Genomic DNA, 19,453 nt, shown 5'->3' on the forward strand with positions numbered 1-19,453 from the left:
TCAGTATACGCCTGGCTCCTTGGCCCAGGTCCAGAATGACTGTGCTACTTCCACATCTGGACCAGTTCTGGCTCACACACAGATAACCAGCGGCTGTCAGCCAACACAGGAGGATAACAACCAGGGTCAGCCAACTGTTGGTCGCATGAAACAATCAATTTAAACAAGTCATGTCTGACATATTATAGACAAAATGATTAAGCGATCGACCAATCTTTAGTGAAAATGATAGTTGCGGCCCCATTACTATTGAGCTCCCGAGCAGAAGGAGTTGGGAAATAGGGATGTTGAGTTTCTGAGGGACCGTGAATGCAGCATTCTGGGAGGGTCTTGTGAGCTTCGGTTTGGCTTCTCGGCCGCTCACTCTGCTTACAGCTCCTTCAAGGGAGGAAGAAACACGAAGGTCTTCGGTATTTGAAAGCGCAGCCTGCGAACGGTAAGCGGAACAAATTTCGCTTTTCTTACTTCTGTCAAACCGAAAGCGCCCCAAAAATCTTCTTGAGTTGATACGGCGAGTTCGAGGTTCGGGAGAAAAGTAGCTGAACGAGCCCCGCTGTCAGAAGATAAGGTTAATGAGCCGAGGTACCGCCAGCAGCTCGGCGAGTTGAAACCTGTTACTTGTTTAGAAGTTTTCCAGCGGAATGGCCCGAGTGTTTCGAGGTTTGTAATGATAGAAACGCGAGGGAAAAGTGCCAGAAACTGGGGACACACCTGTTTGTTCTCTCCAGCCCTGTCCTGTTGAAGATACGGATCGTATCGGCATTCCTTACCACACAGACCCAGCCCCCGTATCTAACCCTGATAGACTTCGTCGCGTAATTTAATTACATGGACTTGGAGGCAGGCAGAGGCGATCTTTACTTGCTCTAAAAAGTCGATCCTCTCTTTCTCTTTGGAAACGTGTTTGGCGAGTAAACGGGAATCGGCAGTATCGGGTGTTTTCCCTCTGAAACAGGAATTGCTGGAAAGCAAAAATAAAGAAACATTCTAGGTTAACTAGCGAGCGACCTTCGTCATTTGCTTATGTGGTCAGGACGTCTGTCCTCCTTGTCTGTCCGAAGTAACTGGTAAAACAGTTGTTTGTCCCGAGGAAATTCCTCTCTCCGAGCCACCACACCCTTGTTGTGCTCTTCGGCTGCTGGAGCGCAGACCCTCATATGTCAGAGCGGCGCGTTGCCTTGCCCTGGCATGTTCCTCCATAAGGACAATACACAGCCGGTATTCGGCGTGAACCAGAGTGAAACCCGCAAAAAAACCATGTCGTGCATCGACTGGATCGCTCCCATTTGCGTACGCACACACGCAACACACGGGAATGTTGCATGTTGCAAGGCAGACACGCATAGAGGAGAAGAATGCACAAGATATTATCCTACATCCTCCTGGCCTGTCCGTCTGTCTGCATGCTTGCAGGAAAATAGGTTTGTGTTTGTGTGGCTACTACAGGAGAAACTATGATGTCATTGTGGCTGAACAGCTGAGTGCTGACCAAGCTGTTTGCTGGTAGTGGACAGAAGTGAAAGTGTTACCCAGTGGTACACACACAAATCAGTGCCAGTGCATTAGGGGTTGTAAAAGTAGCGGTATCATTTGCACATACATACATACTGTATTTGGTTGGTTAGATACATTGGTATGGAGAAAAGAAAATGAGCCCACACACAGAGGAATCCTTGCAAAAAATTGATTAGCAAAACGATTAAGTTGAATATCTCTGATCAAAACGTTGATGAATTAAATTGTTTTTCAAGGTTTCCCGTGCATGTAGTGCCTAAACGAGAAAGCCCAAATTACATATATTTCTAACACATACCTCTGTCAGTAATGGAACAATATTGTAGGAGTGGTTAAACACAACAAAATATGCCCAAAAAAATATGTAACGTAAATGTGATGACCAGCCAGGTCAGAGTAGGGGTGGGCCATCTGACGGTTGGCTTTTCTGGCGGTAATACGACAAATCTGTTCAACCACCTCTAAAGGAAAGATCCGAAGGAACATGCCTTCGGAGTGTTTCCCTCAGGTCGGTACAACCCCACTCATCCACTCATCACCAGGTCCCAAAACATAAACAGTTATCCTTAAACGACACATTAGAACAGTCGAAAAAATACGATAAAAGCAGCAAACGATGGAAAGCGGTGACTGAGGAGGTCACATTCTATCTAGCTTGTCAAAGCTTCGGACAACATGGGATTTAGAGTCCGTGGATCGTAATTGTTTGCTAAAAAGATCGTGATATCATTTTTTTGGTAAGATCACCCGCCACTAGGTCAAAGCATCCGTAGTAGGGCTTTAACTCTCACACTAGAGATCGCTTCATCAAACAATTTCAGTGTAAGTAATGGGAGACAAAATCTTAATTACGTTTCTACCTGTAACTTGTACAATGACAAAGCTATTGAATCTACAACGGTTACTGTGTAAAAACTAATCCTTAATTTCAGTTGATGTTAATGTGAGGCTTCAGCAGTCTATGGTTCCACAGACAGTGTTTGCTTGCTGAGCTGCAATGGAGGGATTTTAACACAAAGCAGAAACTACAGGGCTCTAAAGAGTAACTTTGAAAGTTGCTTGAAGAAGGGAACTCTTTGCAGCCAGTATGGACGCGAGGAATAATTACAGCAACCAATACCTATACCAATGTTTATATGGGTATGTGAGTTTTCTATTAAGATAGACTTGAAAAAAGTAACCTAAATAACAAAAACCTTATTAAATTAAGATCAGAAGACATGGTCTCATATTTACAGTATTGATATTATGACAGTGTATCTTCCACAACTAGCATGTGAGCTGTTATTCTTTTCTTCTTGCTGTATTGAGGTCATCCTCAGAAGACAGCTAGATAGCTCAGCTCAGTACGAAAGCTTTCATGGAAAACTATTAAGGATCAGAAGCCCTATTTTTGCCAGGATCGCCAGAGGCCATTTCACCCTGACGTTGTGCCTCATTTCATTCCTCTTGACATGCTTTCTACCACTGACCTACTATGAGTGTTTTACTATTTGCCTGTTGTACGTGCCTGTCTGAGATTCAGAGATGGCGAACATAGGAAGTATGCTTAAACAAACCTACAAGCAAATGTTTAGGAGGTCCTGCATGGACACAAGGGGGATTGTTCAGAAGTTCTTCATCCTTCAGCTCATAATCATGTTTTATGGTGAGCTACTGGTTTTTGCATTTTTAAGCCAAAGGTGCTTTTCGGCCACGGTGTTCAAACACAATGCTCCACAGTATCCTGTCTCAGATTAGTCTTTCCATCCGCGGTTATTTCTATGGAGGCCAGTGTCATACTTAAAACTAATATCACTGCAGTTTCTTTTACACAGAGAACACAGGAATATGCTAAGTTTTTGTTTTGTTTCTTTAGTCATTTGACTGACAAATATGTCTTCATGAAAAACTGCGTCTGTAGGCGGTGAGTGTATCACGCACAGCCAGCATGTTAAAAAAAAAAAAAAAAAAGAGAGAGAGAGAAAATCTTTGGGAGAATTTCCTGTTTGGATCTTGGTGCTTGCAGTTTCAGGAAGTCCCTAAAAGGAGAATTTAGAAAGCTAAACATTTCTTCTGAGTTACATTAGCAGCAGAACCTTTAGGGATGGGATCTGTTAGCTGGTTCCATTATGGATCCAGGTCCTGGTTGGTAACGTACTCGCTTACTTTGGTAAGCTCAGATGCTTACATATCTCTTGTCAAACCCTATTTTTCTCACCTCACTCTTTTTTTATTATTATTATTATTATTATACATTACCCTGTAACACCACTGTACAGCTGCAAGTGGACTGTGTGTGTTTTTTGAAGTTCAACAGGGACTGAAAAAGTGTCGACTCTTCTCTGGAAAAATCGCCGATCACTCAAAATCCCATTAAGAATCTCACAGTTAAACTTTAATTCATGTTCAAAGATTAATTCATGTTCAAAGATTAACAACAAAAGGTGATTAGACATTCTTGAGATGTATTTGTTTTACCTTTAAGCTACTTAGAAATGTAACAGTTATTTTCATTTATGATTGATCTGCCAATATTTTTTACAATTACCGAGGTAGTTTGTGACACACAAACAAATTGTAAAAAAAATGCTAATCACAACTTCACAGAGCTGAACATCACATCTTAAAATGTCTCATTTTGTTCGGCTACAAGTCAAAATACCAAAAAACTTTTAGTTTACAATAGTATACTGTATAAATACAGTATATAAAGAGAGAGCTGTATTAGATGATTCATTGATTAGAATATCGGCAAAAACTTTATCAGCAACTATTTTGTAAACCGAATGATTGATTGTTTTTAGTCTTTTTTTGTTTCAGCAAAAAAGTCAAATATATGGCTATTTCTAACCTATCATATACAAGGATTTCATGCTTTTTTTGTCACACATGATAATAAACTGAATATCTTCAGATTGTAGACTGTTAATTACCCCGGTCTGTTGGAATCTAGAACGAGTATTTTTTACTATTTTCTGGCATTTGATAGACAAAACAATGAATCGATTTTTAACCAAAAAATAATCAGCGGATGAATTGATAATGAAAATAATTGTTAGTTGCAGCCCTAGATATGTAACCAAGAAAAGCAGGAAATGCTCTCATTTGAGAGGCTGGAATCAGAGAGCATATGGCATTGTCTCACTACTTTTGCTTGAAAAGTGACTGACATGATTAATCGATTATCAGTCTCCGATTATTTTTCTGTCAATAGACTAATCGATTAATTGTCTGTTCATTTCAGCTTTAAAGTAAAGGTTAAAACGATAGGTAAACCTAATAAAATTCGATAATGGATTCGAAATGATTCAGATTCGATACTGATCCTAGTGTCTGTTGATCTTCCCATATCTGTGAGGCACAGATGGACTGGATGGGTGAGAGGAACAGCGTTGGTGTTGGGGTTGGTGACTCCATCCGGGCTGCGTGTGTGTGTCAGTTTTGGCTTTCATTTGTGCTGTGTACGTGAGTCGGAATGCAGCACCCTAAGGATACGCATCGTTATCTCTGATGGTGACATCACACTGCAACAGAGAGAGAGAGAGAGAGAGAGAGAGAGAGAAGAAGGGGATGAGGCGAGGGCAGAGTGAGAACAAGACCCTCGAGGAGGAAAGGTGGTAGAGAGGGAGCCAAAGGACCAAATAGAGTAAGAAAAAGGGTAAAAACAAGTCAGCTGCTTCACCATGTCAAACTAAGGTGGTGTGTGTCCTTGTATTTGCGAAATTTATAATGCTGAAACAGCAGACAGACTGTGCAGACTTGGAGAGCAGAAATACACTCATGATTTCTAACCAAATCCTGATTAGCTCTTTTCCAAGTCACCCCATGACTAATTCATCCATTTATTTATTTGATACTCATGGAATATTAATCAAAGACTTACTTACTGCACAAGTTTCCCCATATCTGTTGCTTGTGCTACGGCACGCTTGTGTCCTAGCTTTGACCACCACGCCTCTCTTTCCTTCCTGCCCTCCATCTGTCCGACTTTTCTGTCTGTTTGCACTGCAAGTGGAGGCTCAGGGGCGGATGAAGGGATAATTCTGTGTGATATTTCTCTCTTTAGTCCTCTCTCTCCAAGCTGGGCTGTGTGCACTGTGATAAATTGGGCTGAGGGAGTCTCAATGGCTCTGTCCTATTTTGGGCTCCAGCTAGCCTCTCTGACTGGAGCTGCTTCCCTGGCCTGGTTCCTGAGCAGCTACTTGTGGTCTCAAGTATGATTCCACCTTGAAAATTTGAGCTTGGCTTCAACTTCTCTGAAGATTTTCTCTGTTCAGACCTCAGACAAAAAGTTATGTTTAGTAAGGAGAGGAAGAAAAAATATAACAGAAAACCACAGAGTTTTGCAGGTACATCCCAATGAAGTTTTTTTTTCTTTTTTTGTGCCTCCAGTTCAAACAAGTGTTTGATCCAGTATGTTTATATTTGAAATATATATTTAATTTGTTTTTCCCTACCCTGTATAGCTCCATACTGCACACTAAGCCTCAGGTAGCTGTACATTAAAATTAATAAAGCAATCTGAGTGTACAGTCTGCACCTCCCTAAATGGTTTCCTTTAAAGGGGAACTCAACCAATTTCACACATCAAAGTCTGTTTACAAATCTTTGGGAGCACCACTGCATACGTGAATAAGATTTGATGAAGTCTTTTGTGGCTCCAGTGGGAGCTGAGTGAAATCTGATAAATTGCCTCAAGCCATATCACTTCAGGCAGAATTAGTCAGGGTGGAAGACTACAAGTTTGAAAATGAAAAAAATCTGGGGATGTTGAGTTAGAAAGTAGTGAGCTTACCAGATCTCTGTAGTCCTCTAATCATCTCTGATTGAGGGTAGCTACTCAAGACTAAGATAGCTGCTATTAGCATAAAACACCCGAATGTCCGACTGGTATGTTGATAGGGAAGTTGTGTTTCGGGTAATGTAGGTGCCAGGTTTTTGACAAGGAAGAAGAATGTGAGGAATTAAAAAAGACGAAATCTCTAGTTCTGCTGTATCGATTTTTATAGTTTTTCTAAACTGTCCATTGTGAATCTGACAATGTTATATTCAGTTTAATATCATAGAAAACTATGAAAACCAGCAAATATTAAATTCTCAGAAGTTCAAGTGATTTTTATTTTTGGAGGGGGGGGGTGGTACTGCTTTAAAAATTAGATTGTGATTGATCAATTGTTAAAATTGCGTACAAGTAATTTTCTGTTGATCCATTAGTTGTTTGAGCTATAATGTTTTGAATATTTTTCTATTGACTGTGTGGAACTGTTGTGGCAGGAAGGATTTAGACAGCTTCTCCTTCCCCGACATGAAGAAATCACTGAAGCTAACCGTTTTCAACCAATAGCAGCACTTAAAATGGGTGGAGCGCCAGAGACATGTAGCTGAAATAGATGGAAAGCAACCTTTTTGTAACCCTAAGCTGCTCCACCCATTACAGTGTTAGTTGAAACTGTTGGCTGCGGTTTTGCCTCCTATCTGTTACCAATGCTGTTTCTGAATTTGGACTCACCTTTCCAAAACATGTTACCTGCTAACATTGGAATCAGAGGTGTGCAACTAAAGTAACCATTATGCTTGTATGTGCTGTAGCACATCAGCAGAACAGCAACAACTTTTGGGCATTTGGGAACAGTCAGCTAAACGTGTTTATAAGCTTAGAACAAATATGTTTACATACATGTGATCTATCTTTATGGTAGAAGAGGCTTCATGTATAATCCCATCCTCAACAGAGAGAGAGAGAGTGAAACGAACTCTGGTGTGGGTTGGGATGTTGTGTGTTTAAAGGAAAAGGGTGAGGGGGGTTGAAAGTGGTTGAGACATTCCTCATAGATTATGTCCTCCCACATTTTTACGCAGACAGAGAGAGTTGTGTGTGAGCATTCAATGAACCATTATTAATCACCATATGGAATGCATTTTGCTGCTTTGACCAATCAGTGTGTCGATACCTGTACTGCTAACACTCTCTTTGACAACTTTTTGTTCATATGTCACCTGTAAGTGTACAGTTAGTTCATACATAACAGGAGGTATCCCAGCAGAGCTGATTGTCATTTTCAAAGGAAGACAGGGAAGTTGTATTTATTCATGTGTTGAGCAGCTCGAATCCTGTTAGTTTATCTTCTTTTAATTATATATTTAACTTTTTCTGTATTTATTCAGTAGCCTCCAAGGTCAGAAATGTTGTCTGTTCTTCCCATAACATTTGACCTAATAGAGAGAAAAAATGTTCCTTTCATTTTTTTTTCTCATATGTTAGACTTTGATTAGCAGGTTTCAGGAAACTGAAACTCCCTTTACCCATGTATGTATCCAGACCCTTTATTCAGGACAGTACGGAAGCATCACTTGCACTGATCAGATTTGACTTTTTTTTTTTTTTCACACCCATATTGGGGCAGTTTCTCCCCATCTTCCTTGCTTCTCTGTCAGACTTGATGGGAATGCATCTTTGATTGAAATGACACCTTAAGGTCCCTCTGAAAATATTCATTGATGTTCAAGACCTGGCCGCCCCAGGAAATTCAGACTTTTGCTGAAGGCACTCCAGTATTGGAATCCTGGTGATCTTTTAGGTTGTTTGTAGTCCGAGGTCCTCACCCCAGTCTTACACCGTGTCAACACAGGTGGTGTAACTGAGAAGCTGACCATTGCTGTCTCCTGCTTCCCAATTCTATATGACATGAGACATGAAATACAATCCAGGAAATCCAAATATCCACAATATTTAAGTCTTATCAGAGCCTAACACACTGCACAGTGGTTTTCAATACTATACGGCTGCAACTAATGATTATTCTCATGATCAATTAAACTATTATTTTTACAATTAAGCAATTATTTGTTCAAACTATAAAGCATCAGAAAATTATGAAAGAATGCCAGTCATAAATTCCCAGAGCCCAATGTGACATTGTTTTATAGCTTGATTTGTCCAGCAAACAGATCAAACCCCGAAGATATTAAGGTAAATGAAGCCGGAGCCAAAGAATGGACAGTGTTTTCTTGATAAATTACCAAATAATTATAATAATTAATTGATTATCTGAATAACTGCAGATTAATTTTGACTAATCACTTCTGATCTGTAATACACTTGGACTGGATTTTACAGCTCATGAAAGTTATCACAACAGTAATTATTTAATTTGGGGGACCTGTCAGATGACGACATGTTGTGGTCTGGCAAAATTTCAGACAGGTCAAAATTTTTTGCTGGACAACCCTGCATTGTTTATTGGAGCCCCCCTGTGTTGGCACCCCTGTTTTATTGCTAGACTGGCTTCATGCAAATGAATGAGGGAGCTGTTTTTTTTTTTAATTTATTTTTATTTTTTATTATTGTCCCATAGTGTTTTAGGGCTGCCTGTAAAGAGAGGAGTGTCATTCTGTCATTGTTGGTGGCAGGTAGGTTGGACAGCTTCCCACGCATGAACAAAATACGTAAGCACAAATTCAGTTGTCAACAATCAGCAGCATTTAAGAGGTGAGGTTCACCTGCAAACTGTCACTGAAACAGAAGCAATGTGCCTTTTAAAAAAATGTTTCAACAAAGAAGCATTGCTTCCTCCTGCACGTCATTAATTGAATAAGCTGTCTGTTTATACAAAATAAACAGAGAGCTCCCCATGTGCTACACCCACTCAAAACACTGTGCAGTTCCACTGTTTTAACAGAACACACTGGGTGTTTTTGAAAGCCAGCACACTTAAAACAAACCAAGATAAGATTGGCAATGCATTGGGCCTAAAATAACCAAAGCTTGAAAGAGCTCATGGCATCTTTAGTTGTGGTTGTCAGCATTCTTGATATCCTCACAATGTAATGAGTGAAACATGTGCAGTAACTGTGTTGATTTCTGTTGGTGCTGATCTTTTGAATCCTTGAGCACATTTAGATAAGTAATATCATAAAGTAATAATCTCACTTTGAGCCCTTTCTGTCAAGTTGGATCTTATGTTGAGAGCATTTTCTCATTCTAGTCTTGTTACTGAGGTAAAAATACGTAAGTGCCCAGCAATGTACTTTGATTCTGCTTGAAGTGGACTTGGGCATGCCTGCGTGACATTTAATAATAGGAGTTTCATGGCTTGTACATACTTGTAATCAAATGGGTCACTAAGTTCAGGGTTGGTGTTTGTTGATCCTTATGGTTAGGATCTGGTTGATACTTTAGAAGAGAAAGAAGTTTCTGTCTCTATCTTACCTCCTGGAGCTCACTGAATGGTTTTGTGCTATTGTTACCCCCTACCTCCTCTTACGAACAAGACTGGCTAATGTGTTACTACTGAATGTGTGACTCAAACCCTGCCAGGGTGAAATGTGGGAGAAATGTGTTTGTGATGCATGTGCAAGGAATTAGAACTTTGTCCTTTGCGACCACACACGGGGGCAAACATTATGCAAGACAGGATCATTCATTCAGAGACACGTGTGAACATGCAGTGTCCTGCACAGCTATATGACCTGTTAGTTCGAGGTAACCGTGTGTCTGTGTGCGTGTGCAGGTACTGTATGTCTCTACATGTATACTATGGCTCATCACTCAAGATATGAGTTGAATACATTTTTGGTTTCCCATTGTTCTTTGTAACACAGATCTACGGAGCGGTATTGTCTTTTGAATGGTGTGGCGACATTGCTGGTACTATGAGTGATCAAAACCACACACAGTTAGCTATCTTCATTTGTGTGTATGCCAACCTTTTATTTCTCTTAAAGTTATTTTTTCCCATCGTCAACAGAAGCGTAGTTACCACAACATAAAATCCAAGGCACATTTAATTATTGATTGTTGAATATAACACAAAGTACAGTGGCATAATAACACAGTAAATGGCAAAACAATGAATGCAGGCACTGTAAGTTGATATTCTTAGGTGCATTTGATTTGCTTTTAATGAACTTACTGTGGTTTTTTTAATATAATTAATAACATTTAAGTATGATCTTCGGATGTCGTTAAACTCACTTGACTGCCAAGGATGAAAGTGACTTAGGTATTACTGGCTTGATATCCATAATATTCACATAAATAGTATAACATCAGCCCTGTTAAGTGCGCATCTGCTCTCATGAATCCTCACGCACACTGTAACTGTCCTTTAGCAGACGTTCTTGTTAGAACAAACATTCCCGAGCCATCTAACTTGAGGAGAAAGAAGAGGAGGGGCTGTTTGTGTTCAGCTCCTCCTTGTGTTAATAAAACTTATTCGAACTGACCTGTGGAGAGAAACTCATGGAGGGAAAATCAGGGGAAAATGACAAAATGGGTGAATTCCAGTTGTCTTTCCTGTTGCTCATTTTCTCTCCTCCCTCAGTCACTACCATTTATGTCCTACCAGGAAGTCACTGAAAGGAAGCAAAGAATGGAAGGAAGAAAGGATGATGAGGACTGAAATGACATGGGAAAATCCCCAAAACCCATCAAGCGCCTTCAGATCTTCACATAACAACATCTTTGCTCATAAAGATGTAGGGAACCCCCTTGTTCAAGGCATAAATAGAGCATGGTCACTGTAACAGAAAAATGGAATAGGGTTAATATATAAATAATGCAGTGGTTAGATTTCGATATTACTTTGTAAATTTACTAGAAATGCTGATGGTATTATGAGTTATACTTTGAATTAATATTATATAACCGTATCAAGTGAATTGTTTCGTGCCACATTTTAAGGGGAGCAGAACACATCATACACTTTTTTACTTTGGAAGAAGACCTTGGAGTCCCTGTTCTCGTCCTTGTACTGGCACGTGCGTGTTCTCGTCCTTGTACTGGCACGAGCGTGCGCGCACACACACACACACACACACACACACACACACACAAAAACACAAGCACGTTAAAGCAAAGCAAAGCAAAGGAAAGGGGCCATTATCCCCGCTAAGCACCACGAGCTGCCACTGTCACAGTGGGCTGCATGCTGTGAGAGCGATTGTCGTCAATAAGCTGCATTATTTCATCACAGTACAAGATCTGCAGGAGTAGCTCCATTTTCTGAAGCTTTCTGGGTCTGCACTGTAGCTACCTGTCACGTGTATGTTTGTGAGTGTGTGTCTTCCCCCTGGCATTGACAGTATGATGTATGGAGTAGCAGCAGCCTGCTATCACAGAGAACAGGTGGCTCTCTCCAGAGACAAACTGACAACACACTGGTCTGATTTAATGTGTGGGAGAAAAAAGCAAACTGAACAATTGTCTTTTTACTCTTGTGAAAATGGTAGCTTTTCACTGAGGCCCACACAAGCTGAGATAATCTAATTCAGGATCACGTAGAGGTGCATATTTCATTCTTTAACAAAAACACCTGGGTCTTCTGAGTTATCTGTAGGGCTCATTGTTTTTGTGTTTTTTGTGTTTGTTTTTTTTTTTTTTAAAACAAAGCTGGAGAAAGTACTGTATAATGTATCCTTCGGGCTCTCCTAAATAAAAGAATGCTTTTTTTGGTCGCTCTGCATAGACAAGCCACCATGCAGCCTGTAAAGATTTAATTGGATTTAGTTTCTATGAAGATTTTGTATCAACAGGGCCTTTCCAGCCCACCCAGACCATTTCAAAGGAAAAAAAACTGTTTGTACACATGAATACAGCAAAATTCTGTTAACTGAAACAGTAAAGCTGTGGGCCCAAAAATGAAAACAATGAGCTGAAAGATGCTATAAAGCGCCTAAAGCTGTGGGGAGCCCCAGAATCTGGTGATAATTCTTTTTTGCTTCATCACTACAAGCGACACCTTTTACATGCAAGTAGTCATATGATCCATTCTCACTATAAAAATATAGATTTTTAACTTCTTTAAATAATAAGGGTTTTTTTCTGCATCATTCATCAGCAGTGATTTAGACAATGTATGTGTGTGATGGAAGACGTTTAGAACTTTGGGGATAAAAGGCCTGTGTTGGTCCAGGGAGTCTGAGATCTGTGAAGGCTGATGCTGATGGCAGGCAGCCAGGACATTGTCTCATCACCTACTGCCTTCTCTCCATTATTGTCAGCTTGTGGGAGATAGCTATTGATCTGTGTGTGTTTGTGTGTGGGGCCGTATCTCTCTGGCAAGCCTTGTTTCACTCACATACTGTATACACACCTTTCAGAATTACAAGCAAAGAGAATGGGAGACAAATGTGCACAATACGGAGGTGTCAGGCAGACCTAGTAAGAGCTGTAAATCACATCAGCACAGGAGTGTAGAGGTGACACATTAAAGATTGTTTTGCTGTGCATGTGCAGCAGCATGTTGAGCACTGAGCTCTCCCCCTGTTCCCTTCCCTCTCACTGCTTTTCCAGACCAGTGCGGAACCCTCAGCCAGACTCTGTTTTTCACACACAGGACGCAGCCCAGGAAAGGGAAGAGGGTGCGGCTCCAAAACAGAGTTTGATTGTCTCATTTTTCCTCTCGTTTTCACTCTTTCTGGTTTTGCTTTTTTTTTTACCTCCCTCCTCTGTTTGAAAAGACTAGATTCTCACAAGTTTACTGACTCACTGTTCTTCTCATGCGTCTCAAACTTTAACATATAGACTGAAAGTGTATTCTGTTTTGTAGATGGCAGCCATCAGGAAGAAGTTGGTGATAGTTGGGGATGGTGCGTGCGGGAAGACCTGTCTACTCATTGTGTTCAGTAAGGACCAGTTCCCAGAGGTCTACGTCCCCACTGTGTTTGAGAATTACATCGCAGACATTGAAGTTGATGGCAAACAGGTACTTTATATTTTAAATTTCTGCTTATTTGGCTTGGTGAAATGACTGTGAATAATTACTAGTGGTAGAAAGTAACTAAGTACATTTACTCTAGTATAGCACTTAACTAGAATTTTGAGTATACTGTTAATCGAGTATATTAATTTTATATAACTTTACACTGCTACTCCACTGCATTTCAGAGGGAAATGACAGCTGTAGTTCCTGGTTACTTTACAGATTAATATTTAACATAAAAAAACATATAATATGGTTATAAAATACAACACATTGTGACCATCTAACAAAAAAGCAGTGTCTGGTTGGTGCTGCTTCTCACATTTCAGATGTCTGAGTTTATAGCGGTTCCACCTACTAAACTACTCAGATGGTTTCATTTAAGTAACTGTTTGAGCCATAGTAGTAAGTCTCAAATATTTCACAAAAAAGCAAGGAAAAGTCTTCGTTACTCTCTGATTAATCGTCTCCTGACCCCTCAGATTTCTCTTGTGACCCCTAGGTTGGAAACCATTGGAGAAAATTACCCTAATGATATATAAAACAGTTAAAACTACCTCCACCTTGACCAGCTACAACAGTAAAATGCTACTTACACATTGTTGCATCATTATTAACAATCTAATATATCAGTCACAGAGGATATTTTATTGCAGAACGAGTAATTTACTTTTGATATTTTAAGTATATTGTGCTCATAATACTTTTACCTGAGCAAAATTAATTAATACGTTGTTGTATCTGTACTTTTAAATAAAGGATTTGAGTACTTCTTAAACGACTGATAATTAGAAATATTCCTCAGAACAGGCAGGTTTATGTGACACACTAAAACTGCTGCGTTAAAAATGCGACCTTTTTGGCTCTGGTCTTTGAGAACCACGTGCCATCAAGGCTAATGGGGATAAGTGTGTATTGTTAGCAAATCCGCGGGTCTTGTCATTGTTATAAAGCAGCAGCCCTCCAGCCAACAACAGGAAAAGGATCCTGTGCAGGATTGGAACACCTCCTCCTCATACATCATGACTAATGTCCCATTTCCTGTTCCTGTTTCCTGCAAAATCTGGTATCAGCTGGCTGGCGTTTTGGCTGTATAATACAAAGTTGACTGTATTCCAAGCTTCTCAACTGTGTTATACTGATCTTTAAAAAAAAAAAAAAACTGCATCTGGTGTAGTGAAATATTTCATAACAAGTCCGTGTCACTGTTCAACTTAAAGCTGACCCTACTTATCAGTCTCTGATTATACTCAGTTGTAACTACAAAGTCTAAGAAAAGAGCACTGAAAAGTTCACACAGGAATGGTTGTAAAATAAACTACAGACAATGCTGACTCCTGAGAGACACCTAGTGGTAAAATAATTCAAAAGCAGCAGAATCATCATATACTATGGAAAATATCCACCCTTTGTTAGACTTTAAGTCAGAAGGTGCTGTGGCTAGCCAGTCTTGCCAAGTTAAGTAGCTTGTCAGCCAAAAAGCAGGACTTCGAAAGACCATGAGAGTAGTGAGACGTCAGAAAAGGCCAGATGAACTGCTAATATAATGTGCTGTAATGTAGCTCTCTGGGGGGCTATGAAGTCTTTTTTTTTTTTTTAACCCAATTCCCAGCAGTAGCAGGTGCAGATATCCAGCTGTGACTGTAATGGTGGTAAGGCTACTGTAGAATTAAAACAGCAGTATTCAGGCTGATAAGACAGTTCAAGACAACAGGTAAAGCTAAGAGACCACAGTCAATTCGTAGAGACTTTTACAGTTTAAAAAAAAAAGCCACATAATATATGCATAAATTGAGACTTGTAGGCTACTGTATGTGAGACGTTCCTATATGGTGCTTTGTTTTTGCCTTGTAGCATGTGGTACAGCTCTTGCTGAGCTCTAGCAAATATTGTTTTTTTGCTGGGCATTTTGTTTTATCTGGAGCAGGTCAGACACTGTGGGGCTGCTCACAGTTTGATTAACAGCCTGAGAGAAGCCTGTGGGAGCCATCTCCACCTCTAGGGAGTTGCTTTTTAGGCCTGATAACAGAGGATTTAGTTGTTTTAAATCCTCTTTTTCTTTTCTCTTTCCGGTTATTCTCTACCGCTCTACTCTTGTTGTCCATATTCTCTTTCTGTGTTTCTGTTTTCTTTCTCCCTCAATGAAGTGTGAACACAAATCCTTATTACTTACTTTATTCATGTAACTGAAATTGCGCTCTGTGCTACCTACTGCTTGCATCACTTGTTTTGTTCTTTCCCCTCTCTCAGGTGGAGTTAGCGTTGTGGGATACAGCAGGTCAGGAAGACTATGATAGACTGAGGCCTCTCTCCTACCCCGACACAGATGTTATCCTCATGTGCTTCTCCATAGATAGCCCAGACAGTTTAGGTAAGGCTGGATACACTTGCTTACCAACTTAGTGAGACTTTAAGTAACATTGTAGCTTATTATGGTGCCCCAGTTAAATATTTATTCTGGAGTGAAGAAGCAAAAATCGTAAACTTCATGAGATGTTGATGCATTACTGACAGCACATAGCAGTGTTTTAGTGAACCTGGGATCATGAGACAACATAGGTGTGTAAACCTGATTAAAATGTTGATAGAAATTTCCAAAAAAAAATCTTTGTTTTTGAGCTTTGTAGCGGTACCTTAGTGAGACATGACAACAAGGCCCATGTATGGATTCAATCCATGAAATGCACATCGTACACACAGCACTGCTGCAGAATATCAGAAATCAAAGGATGCATGGTTGGGAATTTCCTCTGAGTGTAGAAACCTTTTTTTGCATGGAAAGTCTTGATCATTTATTTTTATACAGAAGCAGGATTCACCACATGCTCCATTAAATGCCCACATTTTCCACCCCAAGGAGAGTTGATCTGTCAGTGCATTATAATACGTAATGAGCCTCGCTATAGGCTTTTCCCCTCTGGTAATTTCCGTTGGGGTTTTTTGTTTTTTGTTTGTTTGCTTGTTTTTTTTTTTTTTCATTACAATTCCATTTTTCAGGGACTTCATCAAAGCAAAGATCCACACTATGGAAAAAAATTGAAATGTTTCTTCATGTGTATGATTTAATTATTGGTATTGTAATTAACCCAGTTGCTGCCATCCATACAAACATTACAGTTACCTGCTTTTATGCTTTCCTGTTCTGGCTTTGTAATTCAAGTCAGTAAATTAAGTTGTAAGCAGTCAAACATGACTGTTACCCAGCTACAGAACTTTGAATAAATTAACTTAAATACAGTAAAAAGTACATTTTCAAAACAATCCAAAGCTGATTGAACAACCTATAGATAGCACAGTCATCGAAGATTTGCCTAGTGTAGATTGACTTTCTGATCAATGCGTCCTTAATAGAGTCTTAAGTGTTTCAATTGAGGTGTTTCCAAGCTAAAGTGGAACAAGATGAACAAGCAGATTTCCAGAGTATAACGTAGCTGCTGTTGTCGTATGGGGCTTGAGATTACGCTGGAATTCTCTGGAGGTTTACGCAGAATATCTCGCATGTATTTCAGGCTTGGATCTGAGTGTTCTTGGCTTTCAAAAACCAAATCAAACAGTCTAATAAATATGTCTTGTTGGATAAAACATCAGCCCCAGGGTTTTCTCCCACAGTGTTTTGTTGTAGGCAATGCCACAGATGGTATTCCTACGCAATCACAACATGACATCTCCTTCCAGAGCAAACAGTGCTTATTTTGGCTAGAATACTCGGACCATGTATCAGCCAGGGGTCGGTGACCTCTTGATGTTTATGTCTGTACAGTCACAAGGGAAATGACACAGCTCTGCCAACTGTGTCCTTGTAAGGAAGGAAGTCTGGAATTTACTGTGCAGACTCTTCCTTTTTTTAAATTTTCTTTTTTTTTCTCCTTTCTTTTTTTTTCTCATCTTTGTAGAGAACATTCCCGAGAAATGGACACCTGAAGTGAAACACTTTTGTCCCAACGTCCCAATCATCCTCGTGGGCAACAAGAAGGATCTTAGGAATGATGAACACACACGCAGGGAGCTGGCCAAGATGAAACAGGTGTGTGTTTCTGTATCCACTTGTTACAGGCAACAAATTATCCCAAAACTAATCTCCCTGCTAAATGTCTATACACTCAGTCAAATTTAACCTACTGTGTGTACATTAAACTTCCAGGAGCCAGTAAAGTCTGAGGAGGGCAGAGACATGGCCAACCGCATCAGTGCCTTTGGCTACCTGGAGTGCTCCGCCAAGACCAAGGACGGCGTGCGGGAGGTGTTTGAGATGGCCACCAGAGCAGCGCTGCAGGTCCGCAAGCGTAAGAAGAGGGGCGGCTGCCAGCTACTGTGAAGAGGTGGAGTTTATTGCCCAATCAGCACCTGAGGGAGGACTCCCCGCCCCACACAGAGCAAAGTTAAAGAAACCTTAAATCAATGGCTTCCGTGGACTATACTTTCTTCACAGATGCAGATATGCCGCAGGCAAATATGAAAGACTGACACACCTGTTTAAAAGCAAAACAAATCAGCCTTTTTTTAAAACTCTATTTCCTCTGCTACTCACACACTGTTAGTTTTTGTTTCTGTTTGCTGTTTTGTTTTCCTCCACCAGCACACCAGCCTGTTTGCGTGAACGACCTGCCCCCTCCTCCTGTATGTATGAATGTGTGTTTGTATTTATATGTGCATATACTTCACAAATATATCATGAGTCTGACTCTGTGTAATGATTGTTTACAGAGAAAGGTCTTGTAGCTCAAATGCTCACTGACTCTTTCTCTTAGCTCACAGCCGCAAGTTGCAGACAGTTTTAGATTTGCTTTAATAGTATGGAACCATGCTTCTCTTGAACCTGCATGTACCACTCCGTCTCCTTTTATACATTAGCTTCAGTCAGGATTCCTTAATCTATTTGTCATACCACTATTAATTTTACACCCTGGAAGTCCTATTTCACCAAGTGCTGTGTCAGCAGAGCTCTGTTTCCCCCAGCTTCTGACATAAAGGACTAAATTTAGAGCCTGTTCACACTGCATTAATCCACTGAAACCTACATAAACTGAAGCAGCAGAGACTATTTGTGTGGAGAGGTGTTGGACTGCACCTTGGTCTGTCTCTTTTCCATGGTGATAGCTTAAGCTGGCACTGGAGACAGTGGTCTATTGTCATGGACACAATACTTGCAGTCACACTCACACTGGTTATGACAAACGTCACAAACGCCTTCCCCCAAACAAGCTCTGCCTCCTGTCTGAACTCTGTACTGTCAGATCAAGTATACAGTCATGATGTATCGCTGTGTGCGGGATTAACTGAGGATGAGTGCACACTGTATGCAGCCATATTAATATTAAAACAGGTTATAGGCCTATTCTGTGTATAAAGGTTTTATTAAAATACCCAACTGACAACTTGATTCAGAGCTCAGACAGTGTCATTACCAATGTGCTATCTCCTCAGTTTGGTTCACCAGATCAGTGACTCTGACACTTTGAAATTGGGGCTTTGCTTGTGTGTAATAGCCCTTTCTTTGACACCACAGGGATATTCCTTTAAATGTGTTTGAACAAACAAGGATATCTAAGTACATAGCAAGTGTGTGGTCAAAGTTTTTCACTCGTGTAACCCTTAAAGATCACTGAAGTGGTCGTGGCCAACCATATAAACAAAGGGTGTGTATGTGTCTGGGAACAACCACGATGTCTGTAGCTGAAACGTTAAGGTTAAAGTTTGACATTTTTACAACAATCCTGTGAATAAGAGATTTGAACAAGATATTGCAAAAGAAAAGCCTGAGCGCCAACTTTGTCAGTGACCAAAAGCACAATTTAAACTACAGTAGTTTTCTCCACTAAGTGACAGAATCATTAAACCACCTCATCTCCTTCCAGGCACCCCTCTGATGCAATTACAGTGAACCTATTTGAGGCAGTATGACGGGACTTTGTTGTTTGTACTGTATATTCCATATCTAGTCCCGCACAGAAAAAGCCCTTGAACACACTGTACACACAAGTGTATGAGACGGTCCCTACATTGATCTCACCACCATCATAAGCTACAAGTATGGTGATCTTTCTTTTATCCAGTACGTTCAGTTCCATAGAGATCAGAATGTTGCGAGCTCGGGCTAATTCCTGGACAGTGCCTCTATGTCTGTAATGTAAAACACCATAGTTCAAGAGAAAATGTTGATTGTGATGGCGCTTTACTAACAGGAGTGGGATGTGTTGAATGTCTGGATGAGACAAACATGTTAATAAAGTATTTTTGAAATACTACGTAATCTT

At 40.3% G+C, this 19,453-nt stretch overlaps 1 protein-coding gene across 2 annotated transcripts; it reads left to right on the top strand.

Annotated features, from left to right (window-relative positions):
- Nucleotides 1-303: 303 nt before the first annotated feature.
- LOC120803515 (rho-related GTP-binding protein RhoA-D) lies at nucleotides 304-19,444 on the top strand. 2 transcript variants are annotated; one of them, XM_040152029.1, is made up of 5 exons: nucleotides 304-436; nucleotides 13,047-13,202; nucleotides 15,450-15,570; nucleotides 17,093-17,223; nucleotides 17,341-19,444. In XM_040152029.1, exons 2-5 carry the CDS (start codon nucleotides 13,047-13,049, stop codon nucleotides 17,512-17,514), a joined length of 582 nt encoding a protein of 193 aa, XP_040007963.1. In that variant the 5' UTR covers nucleotides 304-436; the 3' UTR covers nucleotides 17,515-19,444. The 2 variants fall into 2 exon arrangements, with proteins under 2 accessions (XP_040007963.1, XP_040007964.1); XM_040152030.1 differs by lacking the exon at nucleotides 13,047-13,202 and having other exon boundaries at nucleotides 319-436.
- The last annotated feature ends 9 nt before the right edge of the window (nucleotides 19,445-19,453 follow it).

Source organism: Xiphias gladius, chromosome 18 (genome assembly GCF_016859285.1).
Source record: "Xiphias gladius isolate SHS-SW01 ecotype Sanya breed wild chromosome 18, ASM1685928v1, whole genome shotgun sequence".
NCBI lineage: Eukaryota > Metazoa > Chordata > Actinopteri > Istiophoriformes > Xiphiidae > Xiphias > Xiphias gladius.

Bases quoted from the DNA above. Each gene is read 5' to 3' on its own strand.
- LOC120803515 (XM_040152029.1), top strand. From the start codon at position 13,047: ATGGCAGCCATCAGGAAGAAGTTGGTGATAGTTGGGGATGGTGCGTGC. The intron at 13,203-15,449 runs GTACTTTATATT...CCCCTCTCTCAG, and splicing joins TTGAAGTTGATGGCAAACAG to GTGGAGTTAGCGTTGTGGGA. The intron at 15,571-17,092 runs GTAAGGCTGGAT...TCATCTTTGTAG, and splicing joins AGATAGCCCAGACAGTTTAG to AGAACATTCCCGAGAAATGG.